Source organism: Borostomias antarcticus (assembly GCF_949987555.1).
Source record: "Borostomias antarcticus genome assembly, chromosome: 22".
Lineage (NCBI taxonomy): Eukaryota > Metazoa > Chordata > Actinopteri > Stomiiformes > Stomiidae > Borostomias > Borostomias antarcticus.
Genome location: NC_140255.1, coordinates 8094028 through 8112089, shown reverse-complemented (window position 1 = coordinate 8112089; position 18062 = coordinate 8094028). Strand labels below are relative to the sequence as shown.

Here is an 18062-nt window from a genome sequence, read left to right as displayed (position 1 = left end):
TTACAGCGCGTATTCATACTCCCGGGCTCGGTCATGTGATCAGAACTGGCTCATTTAAAAGTCACGATTGACTCGCCGGTTCAAAAAAAACAAACAAAAACATTATCGTCAACGCTTTAGTGACGATGTTCTACTGAGCTGTGTCCACTGTCACGACAGGCCACCTCCGCAGAGTCCGACTGAGTGCGTGTGTGTGTGTGTGTGTGTGTGTGTGTGGAAAGGGGGTGGGGGGGCAGCCTCCGGGGGGTTGGCGGGGTTGACGAGTGAGGGTGCCATCTGAGCGCGCCCATAAATGTCACCGTCACTCAAGTCACTCATGTGTGAAGATGAGAAATGATGGCGGGAGGAGAGAGAGTGAGAGGGAGAGAGAGGGAGAGAGAGGGAGAGAGAGAGGGAGAGAGAGAGGGAGAGAGGGAGAGAGAGAGAGAGGGAGAGAGAGGGAGAGAGAGGGGGAGAAAGAGAGGGAGAGGGAGAGACTGGAGGTGTTAAAAGCTAGTATTGTAGCCTCAGTACTCAGCCGGCCCCCTGTCTCCCCTCCAGGAGGAGGAGGAAGAGGAGGAGGAAGAGCAGGAGGAGGAGGAGGAGAAAGAGGAGGGTCAGCCTCTACAAAGGTGGTCGTCAGATAGACGGGAGGAAGAAGGAATAACACCACCGTCTTGCTCTCTGCGACCATCCCGGAACGGTCTCTCTCCTGACTCATCTCTCCCACGGCTCAGTGTGACCATCCCGGAACGGTCTCTCTCCTGACTCATCTCTCCCGCGGCTCAGTGCGACCATCCCTGAACGGTCTCTCTCCTGACTCATCTCTCCCACGGCTCAGTGCGACCATCCCTGAACGGTCTCTCTCCTGACTCATCTCTCCCGCGGCTCAGTGCGACCATCCCGGAACGGTCTCTCTCCTGACTCATCTCTCCCGCGGCTCAGTGCGACCATCCCTGAACGGTCTCTCTCCTGACTCATCTCTCTCAGTGCAACGTACGCTCACCTCTCCCAGGTGTTTTGGTGCAGCGTGAGCTATTCTTAGCGGCGGGCCGAGGGTGATCCCTCAGACGCTCGCTGACTGAGGAGGCGTGCAGCACATTAACTCGGGGCTATATCCAGCCAGCGCGTCTCTCCGGACCCTGACGGCAGGCTCGGTGGCGGGCGCTGGTTCTGTGCAGCTGGGCCGGGAGCAGGGCTATAAAAAGGTCTTTAAGAGTGAGGGCCGCCGGGCTGGCCCGGTCCCAGGCCGCTGCCGCAGCACCGGGAGAGCCAGCCGGCTAATCGCCCTCAGTTCAACCCCATTAAACCCTTTCAGCCCGGGGAGGCGGGGCTACAGGCCCGGGAGGACCTCTTAGAGACCACCTCTCTCCATCTCTCTCTCTCCATCTCTCTACCTCACTCCCTCTCTCTCCCTCTCTCTCCCTCACTCTCCCTCTCTCTCTCCATCCCTCTACCTCGCTCCCTCTCTCTCCCTCTCTCTCCCTCTCTCTCCATCTCTCTCCATCTCTCTACCTCGCTCCCTCTCTCTCTACCTCGCTACCTCTCTCTCCCTCTCCATCTCTCTACCTCGCTCCCTCTCTCTTTCTCCCTCTCTCTCCATCTCTCTACCTCGCTCCCTCTCTCTCTCTCCTTCTCTCTCTCCATCTCTCTACCTCGCTCCCTCTCTCTCCATCTCTCTCTCTCCCTCTCTCTACCTCGCTCCCTCTCTCTCCCTCTCTCTCTCTCTCCCTCTCCCTCTTTCTCCCTCTCTCTCTCCCTCTCTCTCTCTTCCTCTCTCTCTCCATCTCTCTACCTCGGTCCTTCTCATGTCATGCCGCTGCAGGTCCTGGAGGACAGGACAGAGAGAGAGGTCACTTTGTGCAAACACTGCCTGTCCCGGGCACTCGGACAGTGTGTACTTGGATAGTGTGTGTGTGTGTGTGTGTGTCTACGCATAGATGTGTTTGTCTATCTACATATGTGTTTGTACTTGGATAGTGTGTGTGTGTGTGTGTGTGTGTCTACGCATAGATGTGTTTGTCTATCTACATATGTGTTTGTACAGTATATCTATTTGTGTGTTTGTATGTAATTGGATACAATTCAAAGTGCCTCCAGTCAAAGAGAAGGGCAAGGCAAGCCTTTTTTACTTTGGTCCACGGTCATGGAACGATTTACAGGCCACTCTTAAACTTGAGAGTCTTACCTCTTTACATATTTTTAAGAATAGAGTAAAGGATATGTTTCTGAACATTTCAACTTGTTTTAATGACTGAACCGTAATACTTTTTCTCCTTCGCTGCCTGTTTTGTGTTTTTTTTTAATTTGTTGATGTCTTGTGCTTCTTTTGTTGAAAACTGTTTTATGGTAGCCTATGCTCTGTGCTTAATGTATGTCCTGTGTGGAATCTTGTTTCCACTGTTTGCTGCTTGTCTTATTGTAAATGTTCTTTTAGGGTTAGGGTTAGGGGTTAGGGTTAGGGGTTAGGGGGGGGGGGGGGTTATCGATGTCATCACATCATTCTCATGGTTACCTGTGGCGAGATCCATTAGGCAGACTGGCTCATTATGTTGAGGAGAAACGTTTATTACCTAGAGGTATGGATGGATGGACTGCAACCTTGAAATAGACTACTAACTCTCACTTCAATAAACCCTTTTGAAACACACGCACACACACACGCACGCACACACACACACACGCACACACACACACACACTTTGTTCTGTCCTTGGCCCGGGGCTCAGTGGAGGCGCTCTCAAAGTGCCCACTTCAGCCTCTCTGCGTGTCGGGCCCGGGCGGGGAGCCAGGAGCTCACAGCGGAGAGACTGCAGGACAGTCGCCTGCTCCCCCCCCCGAACCGGACAGCCACTGGGCCTCACTACACGCCCCACGCCGATAGATAGATAGATAGATAGATAGATAGATAGATAGATAGATAGATAGATAGATAGATAGATGGATAGATGGATAGATGGATAGATGGATAGATGGATAGATGGATAGATAGATAGATAGAAGCCTTTATTTAGACAGGGAATAACAGACCAGCTCTCTTTTATAGATGTGCCCTGCTTACTAACAACACATGGAGGGAGAGAGGGAGGGAGGGCGGGAGAGAGAGAGGGGGAGGGAGAGAGGGATGGAGAGAGGGAGGGAGAGAGAGGGAGGGAAAGAGAGAGGGAGGGAAAGAGAGAGGGAGGGAGGGAGGGAGGAAGAGAGACGGAGGGAAAGAGAGAGAGGAGGAGAGAGGGAGAGAGAGAGAGGGAGAGGGAGAGAGAGGGAGGGAAAAAGAGACATTTTCAAACCCCACGCCTGGCCTGGCGCTGAACACCCAGAGAGACTGGGAACACACACCCACGCCCACACACACCCACCTACACATACACACACACACCCACCCACACACACACACCCACCCACACACCCAGACCCACACACACAGTATCTGAGGAGAGATGGATGGAGCCAGGGCTGGAGTGCTGAGCAAGGACGAGAGTTCAGGTGAGCGCTGGGGGAAGCAGGCTGCGGCGGGGGGGGTGATGCACGGTGTCGGTGACGGTGATGCCGTAGCCGGCTGGCCGAGCGCCACGTCACGTTCTGACCGCTGGCGTGAGCGCCGCCCGCCTCCCTCCCAACGACTCGCCGTGAGACATTTGGCCTTCATGCGACAGTCATTAGCGTTGGCTTTCCGAGGTTGGCCACAAGCCCGGACATGATACCCCTCTCTTGGCCACCGGGGGCAGTGTCCGTCTCTATTTTTCACAGGGGGAACATCACTAGGCACTACTACACCTGACACAGTAATACTAGGCGTATTGGGCCTACTATTACTGTTCTTACCAGCACACAACATTGCTTAAAGGAGTATGACTTAGCCAACAATAAGACATTGCTTAAAGGAGTATGACTTAGCCAACAATAAGACATTGCTAAAAGGAGTATGACTTGGCCAACAATAGGCTAGATATTAGGGGTGCTCCAAAGAATCGATTCTTGAAAGGATGGCGATCCTTAATTCCATGATCCCTGGATCGAATCCCAACTCCCAAGAATAACTAACCCTTTCCGGCTTCCGTAGTTGTCGCTGCAACAGAGCGTGTGCAGCCAGGCAGTGTGGCTAGTAAAGGCTACTAATGCTAACCTTAGCAGCGCAGCTCAAATGTTAACAACTGTAAGTTAGCTAGTTCGCCTCTACTTCTAACATTTATCTGGCGTGGCGTCGCATGTAACATAAGTTGCTGAAAATCATGGGAAACGCGGACAAGCCAGGAATACAGCCTGCCCTGTCACAGCTGAAGGGAGGCACTTGGACACATTGGGGCCTCTACTTTCTCTCAGGCAAGGAGCTTGACTCACCCTCACATGACTAACCCTCACGTTGTTTAAAATGTTGTTTTCGTTGAACTGTGTGCTCTCTCTCCCTGGCGGTACTGTGGTGCGAAAAACAAGAGACTGATGGAAAACCGTCTACACAATTTCAAAGCAAAAATGCAGAGTGGCAGTCGTCTCTTCCTCTTCAATACGGGTTTGTTGGGTTTGTTGCAAGATAATCAAATTGAAAAGGAAGACTGGGCCAAACAATATCAGACAAGAGAGATGCTCTTTAGACAAGAGAGAGACCTTCTTTAGACGTCTGTATTCACTGAGAGAGAGAGGGGGAGGCAGACTGCGATGCCTGTCTCATAAACGAGTCTCTTTGTGGATAAAGATCTTTCCTCAGACACAGAGGAGCCAGAAGCATCTCTCAATGTATGATCCCTGATAGTCATTTTTGCCTTTAAACATATGGAGTTGAAATGGCTCACATTACAATATTTGATATAATAACCAGCCAGTCACAGAAACCATGCAGTCTACAAATTTTTTTTTTTTATTGCAATAAACAAAAACCAAAATATGACCTCAAGCTCAATAACAAGTCTCATCACCTCACTGTGTAAACAGCATCACTGCCTTGAGGCTTTACCTGATGAACACGCCGCTAATTAGCCGGGATGCTAATTCACACAGCCCACACACACACTAGTGTTATCATCCACACAGCCCACACACACACTAGTGTGATCATCCACACAGCCCACACACACACTAGTGTGATCATCCACACAGCCCACATCGTGCTAGTGTGATCATCCGTACAGCCCAAATCGTGCTAGTGTGATCATCCACACAGCCCACACAGTAGTGTGATCATCCACACAGCCCACAACGCCCTAGTGTGATCATCCACACAGCCCACAACGCCCTAGTGTGATCATCCACACAGCCCACAACGCCCTAGTGTGATCATCCACACAGCCCACAACGCCCTAGTGTGATCATCCACACAGCCCACAACGCCCTAGTGTGATCATCCACACAGCCCACAACGCCCTAGTGTGATCATCCACACAGCCCACAACGCCCTAGTGTGATCATCCACACAGCCCACAACGCCCTAGTGTGATCATCCACACAGCCCACAACGCCCTAGTGTGATCATCCACACAGCCCACAACGCCCTAGTGTGATCATCCACACAGCCCACAACGCCCTAGTGTGATCATCCACACAGCCCACAACGCCCTAGTGTGATCATCCACACAGCCCACAACGCCCTAGTGTGATCATCCACACAGCCCACAACGCCCTAGTGTGATCATCCACACAGCCCACAACGCCCTAGTGTGATCATCCACACAGCCCACAACGCCCTAGTGTGATCATCCACACAGCCCACAACGCCCTAGTGTGATCATCCACACAGCCCACAACGCCCTAGTGTGATCATCCACACAGCCCACAACGCCCTAGTGTGATCATCCACACAGCCCACAACGCCCTAGTGTGATCATCCACACAGCCCACAACGCCCTAGTGTGATCATGCATAGCAGGCTAGCCCAGTAGGCTAAAGGTTAGATTCGGATCTAATAATAGCCGGATAATGTATAACTGCCGGATGGTATAATAGCTGGATGGTATAATAGCCGGATGGTATAATAGCCGGATTGTATAACTGCCGGATGGTATAATAGCTGGATGGTATAATAGCCGGATGGTATAATAGCCGGATTGTATAACTGCCGGATGGTATAATAGCTGGATGGTATAATAGCCGGATGGTATAATAGCTGGATGGTATAATAGCTGGATGGTATAATAGCCGGATGGTATAATAGCTGGATGGTATAATAGCTGGATGGTATAATAGCCGGATGGTATAATAGCTGGATGGTATAATAGCTGGATGGTATAATAGCTGGATGGTATAATAGCATGATGGTATAATAGCTGGATGGTATAATAGCTGGATGGTATAATAGCTGGATGGTATAATAGCTGGATGGTATAATAGCATGATGGTATAATAGCTGGATGGTATAATAGCTGGATGGTATAATAGCTGGATGGTATAATAGCTGGATGGTATAATAGCTGGATGGTATAATAGCATGATGGTATAATAGCTGGATGGTATAATAGCTGGATGGTATAATAGCTGGATGGTATAATAGCCGGATGGTATAATAGCCGGATGGTATAATAGCCGGTTGCAGGGGCTAGCTGCTTGGCTGTTGGGGGGTTGTGGTGTAGTGTTCACTGGGCCTGGCTCCCCAGGGGGGTCTACTCATGCTTAATAATGCAGGATATAGATACGGCACTGGGACAGGGACAGGGGCTGGGGACAGGGGACAGGGGACAGGGGACAGGGGGCAGGGGACAGGGGCTGGGGACAGGGACAGGGGCTGGGGACAGGGGACAGGGGGCAGGGGACAGGGGCTGGGGACAGGGACAGGGGCTGGGGACAGGGGCTGGGGACAGGGGACAGGGGGCAGGGGACAGGGGCTGGGGACAGGGGCTGGGGACAGGGGACAGGGGGCAGGGGACAGGGGGCAGGGGACAGGGGGCAGGGGCTGGGGACAGGGGGCAGGGGACAGGGGGCAGGGGGCAGGGGACAGGGGACAGGGGGCAGGGGGCAGGGGGCAGGGGACAGGGGGCAGGGGGCAGGGGGCAGGGGGCAGGGGGCAGGGGACAGGGGGCAGGGGACAGGGGGCAGGGGCTGGGGACAGGGGCTGGGGACAGGGACAGGGACAGGGGCAGATACCGCACGGCAGGAAGCCTCTCGGCGAGAATAATGACTGTGTTAATTCAAAGTGAAATTGCAGTCCAAACAAACCTTTCCATACTTGCAAGATCAGAGGACAATGGAAGTGAGTCTCTAGTCCTAACTGTATACTGAGCAGTGGGCTGTAACAGCAGCAGCTACAGCAGAACCACCCGCCTTCAGATGGGCCGACGGGCGTCAAAAGTGACGGGCAGAGACACCCCCTCTCGTCCAGTACTTCTTCAGCTGGCCCAGTTTGTGGCGCCGGGGCTGAGGGTAAGGGTTAGCAGCAGGCAGTGCGGCGGCGCCGCCCCCAGTAGCGCTGGCGGCCCAGCGGGTAATTAGCCCGGGCCCACGGGGGGGCTGACGGCTAGGGCCACGCTCAGGACCCCCCCCCCCCTTCACCCAGGCTACATTAACACACTCGGTGCGCTCACTGCTGAGGAGGATTTGAGAGTGGTTTTTGACTCATAGCCTGAAGATTCATCAGCAAATTGAGTCAGTTATAAGAGCAGAGGTTTATAATTCCAGGATTAGACGGGCTGTGGATCGTACTGTACTCGAAGCCAGATAAAAGGGCATGTTGAAATACCAGGCTGCGTGATTGGGCTCCTAAACCCGCACAGCGGGAGAGATTAGCACGAGCCTAGCACTTTCCATTCCATGAAAAACAGGACGGGGCCCGGGAACACCTTCGGCGACAGACCCCTCCAGCGCGCACACACACATCATACAGACCCCGCCAGCGCGCACACACACATCATACAGACCCCGCCAGCGCGCACACACACATCATACAGACCCCGCCAGCGCGCACACACACATCATACAGACCCCGCCAATGCGCACACACACATCATACAGACCCCGCCAGCGCGCACACACACATCATACAGACACCGTCAGCGCGCACACACACATCATAAAGACCCCGCCAGCGCGCACACACACATCATACAGACCCCGCCAGCGCGCACACACACATCATACAGACCCCGCCAATGCGCACACACGCATCATACAGAGCGCTTTTATTCATGAGTTCCGTTTTTGTTCGCCGCCTCCCTACATTCCGGTTTCTTCCGGACCGACATGAAAGCGAGCGCTTTTCACCACGGCAACAAGTCATTTCTGCAGAGCGAGCGTCCCTCGTCCCTCCAGCCCCCCTCCAGCCGCCACTCCCCCCCCCACCAGCCCCCCTCCAGCCGCCACTCCCCCCCGCCCCCCTCCAGCCGCCACCCCCCCCCGCCCCCACCTGTCAGAGAGGACGCCGAGTCACGGTCTGGACTAGGGTCGCAAATTTCAAGGAATTTCATTAATCGATAACTGTTAACCTTAACTAACGATAGTCGATTCATTGATAACAACGTCCCGCGCCGGACTGCGTTTTGCTCGCTTCATTTTTGTGTCTTCTTCCGCTGTGTTGTTGAAATTTCCTGGCATCCCAATTAGCCTTCACTACATGGCGTGACGCCCTCGTGTGCAGTCAGACTTTAAATCATGATTATATTTCACGCAACTCCCGTTGATAACGTTCGTTCAAAAAAAAAAAAAAAGTTACATTCCATTAAAGGGCAATGCTCGTTTTTGACAACCTGGACCTTATTTACGACATATTATAAGAAGTTTGACTCACCGAGATCACTTTTGTGTAGTTCGGAGGCCTGTAGAAGAAATTTAAAATCCAGCGCGAGCCAAGTATATCCATATAATGACGGTGATCGGGGCACCGAGAATGCAGTTTCTCAAAATCTATTTTCGGCCGCTAAACGGTTGTTTTCATTAATCAGATTGGATGAATCGACAGTTGAGATTCCTCAACGCGAGGCATTGTTGTGGTTTTCAAATACAGGGTCTTTAGCCTCTGTAATATTCTCTGCGCTACGATCGTTGTTGGTGCCGAGAATATTGTCGTCGTCATTCGTCAGCAACAATCCGATCGTAGCGCAGAGAATGTGAGCCGGAGAATAGCCAGTCTGCGCGCTGGCCTGTGCGCATGCGTGCTGGAGCAAGTGGGGAAAGGCGTGTAAAGATCATATTAGAGGCTAAAGACCCCGTATTTGAAAACCACAAAAATGCCTCGCGTTGAGGAATCTCAACTGTCGATTCATCCAATCTGATTGATGAAAACAACCGTTTAGCGGCCGAAAATAGATTTTGAGAAACTGCATTCTCGGTGCCCCGATCACCGTCATTACATGGATATACTGGCTCGCGCTGGATTTTACATTTCTTCTACAGGCCTCCGAACTACACAAAAGTGATCTCGGTGAGTCAAACTTCTTATAATATGTCGTAAATAAGGTCCAGGTTGTCAAAAACGAGCATTGCCCTTTAACAAGTAACCAAATCTTACTCCAGTAAATTCTTATCGGCAATGAATCGATAGTCGATTAACTATTAACATAATTAATATTATGTCCTGAACCACCTCCTCTGTGGCCACCGGGACAGGATGTGGCGTGCGACGGGGACAGGATGTGGCGTGCGACGGCGGCGGAAAGGAGCTGTAGGGAGGCGAGATGAAACTTGAGCGCCGCCGGAGTTCCAGGAAGATTTTATCACCGAAAAAACGGTGACTGGAGAGCTTTTGAGAGAGACAAGAAAATGTTTCGCAACTTTGACTCCGCCGGTGAAGTTTAGTCTGACTCAAGCGCTCGGTTAGACAAGAGTGGGGCGTGATGCGTGCGTCTCCGGCCGGAGTCTTCTCCTCCGGGGTCACGTGGCTTCACCTGTACGAGCCTCCGGCGCAGTCAGCAGACAGAGGCTGGGCCGTGGTTCACTCGAGACTGCCGTGACATGATCCAGAAGGTTGGGTGACACCGAGAGGTCAGGGTAGATGAGACGACTCTGGTGGGGGGTAACTTTAGTCGGGTGATGGGAAACTGCAGGTTTACCCATGAAAGCTTTGTGATGACAGACTGAAGTGACGGCAGACTGAAGCTGCACAGAGAGCAGAGCCTCGGTCTGCTGGTAGAACCTCACAGGGAGACACAGAGGAGACACAGAGAGACGTGTCCTTGGGCCATGGACACGAGGCGAGGGAGCAAGGGGTGAGGGAGAGAGAGAGAGAGAGACCGATTAATATCACTCATGTGGATTCAACAGGTCTCTCCTTCCCTCCCTCCACCTCATTGTGTATGTGTGTGTGTGTGTGTGTGTGTCTATGGCCCAAGGACACACGCCTCTGTACATCCTTGGATGTGGATCCAGCTGTCCTCCAACATGGTTACTTCTGAGAAGGGCACGTGTTGAAAATACTTCCGTGTCCTTTGTCTGTATTCTTCGTGTGCATCTCTGTCATGTGCTTAGTCTCAGTCTCTAAGGCGTTAGTCTGCCGTCACTGAGTGGAGAGCCTGGGCTCCAGGCCTGCTGCGTAGTACTTGATCACAAACTAGACCTCTAGCGTCACGCAGACCTGGCCGTGCGATGCCATGTGAGAAGCTCTGAGAAGCTCTGAGAAGCTCTCCACATTCTGTTTCTGTGAGGTAGGATTCGGCGTCAAACAACTCGTGACGAGAAAAAAAAAAAGCACCACCACCGGGAACAACGACAACAACAACCACCACCACCTGACCTCTGGCCCTCCCCTCTGTGAATATTTCACGAGCAGCTCTCATATTTGATGGGTGAATTTGTCAGCCGCGGTGACGGCAAACGTCTGAATCTTTAAACAGAGGAGACGACGCTGTCCGGATGGGTTTCACTGGACAGGCTCTCACAGACCAGGGACAATACAGGCAGATCCATCAGAGGAGGAGGAGGAGGAGGGAGAGGAGGGGGGAGAGGAGGAGGAACAGAAGGAGGGGGAGGAAGAGGAGGAGGAGGAGGGAGAGGAGCAGGAGGGGGAGGAAAAGGAGGGGGAGGATGAGGGAGAGGAGGAGGAGGGGAGGAAGAGGAGGGGAGGATGAGGGAGAGGAGGAGGGGGAGGAAGAGGAGAGGGAGGATGAGGGAGAGGAGGAGGAGGAAGAGAAGGAGGAGGAGGAGCAGGAAGAGAAGGAGGAGGAAGAGGAGGGGGAGGGGGAGGAGGAAGAGGAGGAGGGGGAGGAGGAAGAGAAAGAGGAGGGGGGGAAGAGGAGGATGAGGGAGAGGAGGAGAAGGAGGAGCAGGAAGACAAGGAGGAGGAAGAGGAGGGGGAGGGAGAGGAGGAAGAGAAGGAGGAGGAAGAGGAGGGGGAGGAGGGAGAGGAGGAGGAGGGAGAGGAGGAAGAGGAGGCAGAGGAGGAGGTGTAGGTTGAGGTCTGTGATCTTAAGGAGCCCGGGTCCTGGACAGCAGTGCTGCTGAGGAGGCTGGTCCGTCCCCCGGGGAGGAGGAGAAGGAGGAGGTGAGGAAGCAGGTCCGTCCCCCGGGGAGGAGGAGGAGGTGCTGAATGACCGGCGCTGAGACGCAGCTCCCCTCCTGCCTACGACCCCTGACCTCAACAAGCACGGTGAAGATCAGTAACATTCATCCACTACGACTCCCCCCGCCCCCCGCCCCCCCAACACCCACTTCCATATTGGAGATGAACTAGTCTGAGGAGCATCCGGCGGGGCTGGAATCCCTTTAGAATACAGAGCATTATGTTACAATCTCCATGGCAACACGAGAACCTCGGAATAATGCCTTCAGTGGAAAAAACACTTCTTCTTTCTTCTTCTTTCCTTCATCATTCCTTCCCAGAGTTACGGCGCTAGGTGAATGAGCGCCATGCAGGCCTGCTCCCATCGTGTGTGTGTGGGGCTTCAGGAGCGTCCTGTGTGTGTGTGTGTGTGTGTGTGTGTGTGTGTGTGTGTGTGTGTGGTCCGGCCTGGCCCAATAAGAGCCATAGATAAGGACCTGGGTGAAAAGAACACCAGCGTGTGTGGACGTGTGTGATGACTCTGATTATCAAGTGCGTTGAGTCAATTATCCCAACAAACACAGATGGGTTGTTAGCGAGCGGTTAACAACACACTCATAGCGAGGTACTGTAGGAAGGTGTTTGCAAATAAAAGATTCTCACACCCAAACACGGGTGAACTACGTCACGCTGCTTCGCCTTGGAACAAAACGCCTGTTTTTACATGTCTGGAATGTGGGGCTGCTTGATCACCGCAGCGCTGGAGGATCATGGGAAATCTAAAGTAAATACAATGGAGGTGGAAGGGGAGGATACTGACCCCGACGTGCCGCCGCTCTCCAAGGCCAGTGAGTCACCGCTGGGCGAAGCCGAGTAAAAAATTACACAAGAGCAGGACTGGCCAGAATCTGGTCTGAGGAGAAAACAGAAGACGGACCGGAAAAGTAGTCTAGTGCTGCGAAGCAAAATATAGAAGTGAACACAAGTCGTCATGATTTGTCATGAATTTGTCGTGTTTAAGACGTGCTCTCGGAAGCCTGCTGTTTCTATGTTTCATGCTCTGTCACAGCTCAGATAGGCCTGCCTAACCCGGTTAGACTCAAACGGATGTGTGTGTGTGTGTGTGTGTGTGTGTGTGTGTGTGTGTGTGGGGTGTGCCTAGTGCATGCGTGTGTGTGTGAGAGTGAGAGACAGAGAGAGACAGAGAGAGACCGAGAGAGAGACCAAGAGAGAGAGACCGAGACAGAGAGACGGAGAGAGACAGAGAGAGAGAGACGTACAGAGAGAGAGATGGGGCTCTAAGCACCATTGCCTCTAAAAGCAGTGTTGTGAAAAAATGTGTGTGTGTGTGCATGCGTAGACCCTCATCCCTCCTGGATGCAGCGTTACGCGGGGTTAAGGGTGTAGTAGGCAGTCTCCGTGTGTGTAGGCTCGGCTCGCCACCGTGTGATTGGTGTTGGGAACAGAGGCTTGTTGCTATGGGGATGCACTTCAAGAGGGTCTCCAGAAACAATAAGGGCCTGACAGGGCCAAGTACAATCATCCATGCTACTACAATAGAGCTAGGCCTAACCAATCAGCATGCTACTACAATAGAGCTAACCAATCAGCATGCTACTACAATAGAGCTAACCAATCAGCATGCTACTACAATAGAGCTAACCAATCAGCATGCTACTACAATAGAGCTAACCAATCAGCATGCTACTACAATAGAGCTAACCAATCAGCATGCTACTACAATAGAGCTAACCAATCAGCATGCTACTACAATAGAGCTAACCAATCAGCAACCCAAACGCTTCCCTAATAGGCTGAAGACTTCTGAAACACTAAACTATGCAGGATGACCGTTCCATATGGAGTTACTGTAGAAAGATCTAGACCGACTTTTGACCCGTTCCATATGGAGTTACTGTAGAAAGATCTAGACTGACTCTGGACCCGTTCCATATGGAGTTACTGTAGAAAGATCTAGACTGACTCTGGACCCGTTCCATATGGAGTTACTGTAGAAAGATCTAGACTGACTCTGGACCCGTTCCATATGGAGTTACTGTAGAAAGATCTAGACTGACTCTTGACCCGTTCCATATGGAGTTACTGTAGAAAGATCTAGACTGACTCTGACTTCACAAAAGGGCAACTCCAAACTAAGTACTGACAAAAGCGGACGATAGTAAAAAGACGGAGATGAAAGACCTACAGGAGATGAAAGACCTACAGGAGGCCGGAGGTGAATAAATAATGACATCCATTGTCTGGATATTTGATCGGCCTTCTGAAAATCAATAATCAACAACCGGACTACCGAGGCCCCCCCGAGTGACTCAGCAATAACCTCCGCACACCGGAGGAGGAGGTCGATGGTAACCCACCACTCTGGAGAGAGAGAGAGACACACACACACACACACACACACACACACACACACACACACACACACTTCCTCTGCAGACATAGAGCTCAGGGGATATTCACTAGGGTTAGGAATTGGCAGTAACTCCCTGATTCAATGCTATCCCAATACTTAGGTGCTGATTCGATATATATTGTGATTTTTGTGGCAATTGCGATTCTGTAAGTATGGCATTTCGATATGACGATTTTTTATTTATTTATTTTTTTTTTACACTGAATCATACCTTCAAATACAACAGCCAAATTAACTTACCGAGTTTTTCAAATTTTATTTCATCTTAACATGAACAAGTTCTTGGCATTAACTTAATGTTGAATATTATTAAATTTTATTCCAGGCCTAATTCCTAACATGGAGTTACAGGGCAGCCAACAGATAAGAGAAAATAAATTAAAAAGTGCCCTATTATTATTGAATGTACAGCCCCTTATACTGCATCCAAACTACGCTGTTTCTTTAAGTTGACAGTCACCTAACCCAGCTACTACACTGTACCTAACCCAGCTACTACACTGTACCTAACCCAGCTACTACACTGTACCTAACCCAGTTACTACACTGTACCTAACCCAGCTACTACACTGTACCTAACCCAGCTACTACACTGTACGTGAACTCTGTGAAACTTTCTGTTGTAGCCAGAAGTAAATTGTGAACGTAATTGCGGCAAACTTTTTTCCACCTCAAATAAAACTTTTTTATTTTTATTTTTTACAAAATCGATTTTGAGGCAGCACGGCGATTTAAAAATCGTCACACACAAGAATCGCGATGTGTAACAAAATCATTTCCCCTCCATTTCCAACTCACTGATCACACAGTTTCTCTGCAGGCAGAAAAGGGATATTCTAGCTGTGTTGGAGTGTAACTGCCCATTTCAATTACGTTTGGTTGAGTGAAGAATACGGTACAGTCAGTCAAACAACCGTTCTTGATTATTACAGTATCTGACAAGCGATGATTCAAAGAGAATGACTCCACCTCATGGTCATGCATTCCACCCAAGGAACCATCCAACCAAGGAACCATCCAACCAAGGAACCATCCACCCAAGGAACCATCCAACCAAGCTCTCACAGACAGCATCTACTGTGAAGAACTGAGCTCTCTGAACCCCCCCCCCCCCCACACACACACACACACACATTTCCGGCTGAGCACACGCGAGGTCGAGTGAGGGGGGAGGGGGAGGTTTTTATGGACTACAACTCCATAAATGACCGATGGTGTGTTTGTGAGGTGGACTCACGGCAGCGTCCATCTGTCAGCGGACGCCACGTCTTGCGGAGGTCAAACGCTGAACGGTGTTGTGGCGTGCGTTCAGATGTAACTGCCGCTGGCGCCATCACCTAATCAAGCCGGGGATCAAATTTGGCTACAGCAAAGCGTCACTATGGCGACGATGAGGCAGGCTCTGCCAATCGAGCGCAGACGAGCTCGTACCAGCACTCAGAGCTGTGAGGAGAGATCTACTCAACCCTGTACCGTGTTCAGCACTCAGAGCTGTGAGGAGAGATCTACTCAACCCTGTACCGCGTTCAGCACTCAGAGCTGTGAGGAGAGATCTACTCAACCCTGTACCGTGTTCAGCACTCAGAGCTGTGGAGAGATCTACTCAACCCTGTACCGTGTTCAGCACTCAGAGCTGTGAGGAGAGATCTACTCAACCCTGTACCGCGTTCAGCACTCAGAGCTGTGAGGAGAGATCTACTCAACCCTGTACCGCGTTCAGCACTCAGAGCTGTGAAGAGAGATCTACTCAACCCTGTACCGTGTTCAGCACTCAGAGCTGTGAGTGGAGTGGCTGCATCTCAAATCCAGCTTCTCTACATCAAACAACAACTTAGCACTGCAACCTTCGATGAGATGACCCCTGGTGAATGTCAGATTTGATTAGGCCTCAGCATTTAGTCTGATTTTTATGAACAGGCTAGTCGGTTAGACCTACATTTAAAGAGCTTGGTTATGTCATAATAGGCCAAAGTGATTTAAACGGGAAGCAGTGAGTTTCTGACATAAACGAGCCTGAACCAACAACGATGGCTGTGCTAAAACCGACCAGCACCGGTACCAGCTATCACCACCGCCACCAGGACAATCCAGCTGTCTGTCCCTCACACTCACCATCACCCTCCCATGTAACCCGACCACAGAGGCAGGCCCGTCCACTTTCCGCTGACCGCCAACAGGCCATGCCAGCCTCGCCCAGTCAGCCTGCCAGCTGTCGCCAAAGCGCAGCGGAGTGACAGGGCCGGCTGAGGTGTTCAACTGCTACGTGGTTTCAGGAGACAGAGGGGCGGCTGAAGTGACTCAACATGGAAGAGCGCACAATCAGAAAAAAACTAAACCGTTTTTTAAACTAAAAACAATGGGGAATTGTAACTGAATTTTCCTGAAACAATAAAACGGAGAAAACAGAGAATCTGGGGAAGCGCCAGGTGGATGAGGTCATCGGGAACCCGTCTTACCTGCGCTCTCTGGGGGGCAGTGAGGGCTGCTGCTGGCGCGTGATGAAGGTGGCCCCCCACAGCGGGCTGCTGTGGCTGTTCCTCAGCCAGCCTACGGGGGGCGCTGGCGAGTACGGCGCGCTGCGGAACCCGTGGTCGGACTCCGTCTCCGCGCTGAGGGACGAGGCCGAGCTCCCCATCGCCACGGCGATAACACAGCAAGGTCTTACTCGCCGCGGACCTCGGTTCTCGACCGGACCCGAAAAAACAACAACAAAAAACGTCGGGTCAGGGGGAAGAGTCGCCGAGCGATGTTTCCGGTCAGCCGTTTCCGGGGGTGGGGTCTGGAGGGTGGCGGCGTTGCCAGACAGTGGCTGTCAGTCATAAACCTACAGCTCCTCAAGCGGTGTCCCCCCAAAATAAAACAAAACGACTAAACAGTGAGCAAAGAAGAGACGAATGTAAAAAAAAAAACAGAACAGGTGAGAGTTGGAAGAAGAGTGAAACTCCAGAGGTGAATTTCTCACAGGTCAGAGTGAAAGACCAAGGTTGAGGACGAGAGGAAATGTCCCTCTTCTCTTCCTGCTGTGAGCCGTTTGCCTCTCTCTCTCGTAGCGTAGGCGGTGTTTTAGGCCCCTGTGTTCCCCCTCCGGACCGTGTGTTCCTGGGTCAGGGCCAGGGTCAATCCTCCGGGTCCTCGCTCCCTCCCGGCTCTGTGCAGGCTCATCCCTGGGCCTCCTTCAAGAGCTACCGACTCAGGCAGAGCGGGAGACGGGACATCTCTGGAGAACGTAGCAACCTTCTGGGTTTCCGGTTATTTTGGATGGTTGAAAAATATATCCCAAAATATATCCCAACTGAGTCTGAGAGGATGGCCTGGTAGGCAACTAAATTCAACTTTAAATCTCATTAAAAAAAAGATTTGTGAGCATATTTAGTCCAGGAAGTGAGTTCAGTGATTGTGTGAGTTGCGTCCTGCCACACTGTAGCCCTGATACAAGCATATCCACGGCTCATCTTTCAGACCTCGACGCTGGCTCGCAGCTGCCGCCGGAGGATTAGCAGAGGATCTTGCGAAACACCCCGCTGCACTTGCCGGCTACAACTTCACCGTTGTTACACGTAGGGTTGACCTTCTGAACGAAACTATGTAGAAAGACTCTACAACTAAGCTAATGTCCATAGGATTTAGCCTACTAGGCTACTTAAACAACTGACAAACAACACCCATTTAGGAATTATAAACGGAACATACCTAATCCAAATGGGTCTTTAACGCACGGAGTTCAACAACAACACCGACATAAGTCAAATCAGTTCACTGCTCAAAAATGCATCCTATTGAATGTCCTGCAAATGCAGACTTCACCGGAGTGTTCCACTTGAGTCTGCAGTTCTTTGCCAATGCGGAGACGGTATAAACTGGGAGGTGATCCCAGTTTCCGCTGTCTGACTACACGGCAGCTTAATCCCGCTCTGATCCCGGTGATGAGGGCGGCCCGGTTCATCTGCTCGCATTAGGCGTCATGTGTGCCAGTCCGGTGCCAACCTGTCACCGAGCACCGCAGCCGAAGGGAGCAGTTAGGCTATGGTGCATGCTGGCGTGAATGACCCAACAAAGCCGAGTGTCTTAACATCCACGGTCAAGAGCCCTGTCCTGGATAGTTCTATCACACGAACCTACTGTCTCACTTTTTACACACACACAAAAAACCCTAAGACACGCAAATGTGGACAAGTTTAGGCCATCGGGCGCTGACATTAAACCATAGCCTATTTTTGTTCATGTCAATAGGCTATCTTGCACATGACAGTGTAACAT

The 18062-nt window shown here is 51.6% G+C and overlaps 1 protein-coding gene across 1 annotated transcript in view; it reads right to left on the bottom strand.

Moving 5' to 3' along the window:
- capn15 (calpain 15) overlaps positions 1-16440 on the bottom strand; it is a gene marked incomplete at both ends in the record, with an annotated part of 44866 nt that extends 28426 nt beyond the window's left edge. Inside the window, 1 exon segment of the mRNA XM_084456344.1 lies at positions 16262-16440. Coding sequence (XP_084312470.1) covers positions 16262-16440 — 179 coding nt within the window.
- Positions 16441-18062: the final 1622 nt, after the last annotated feature.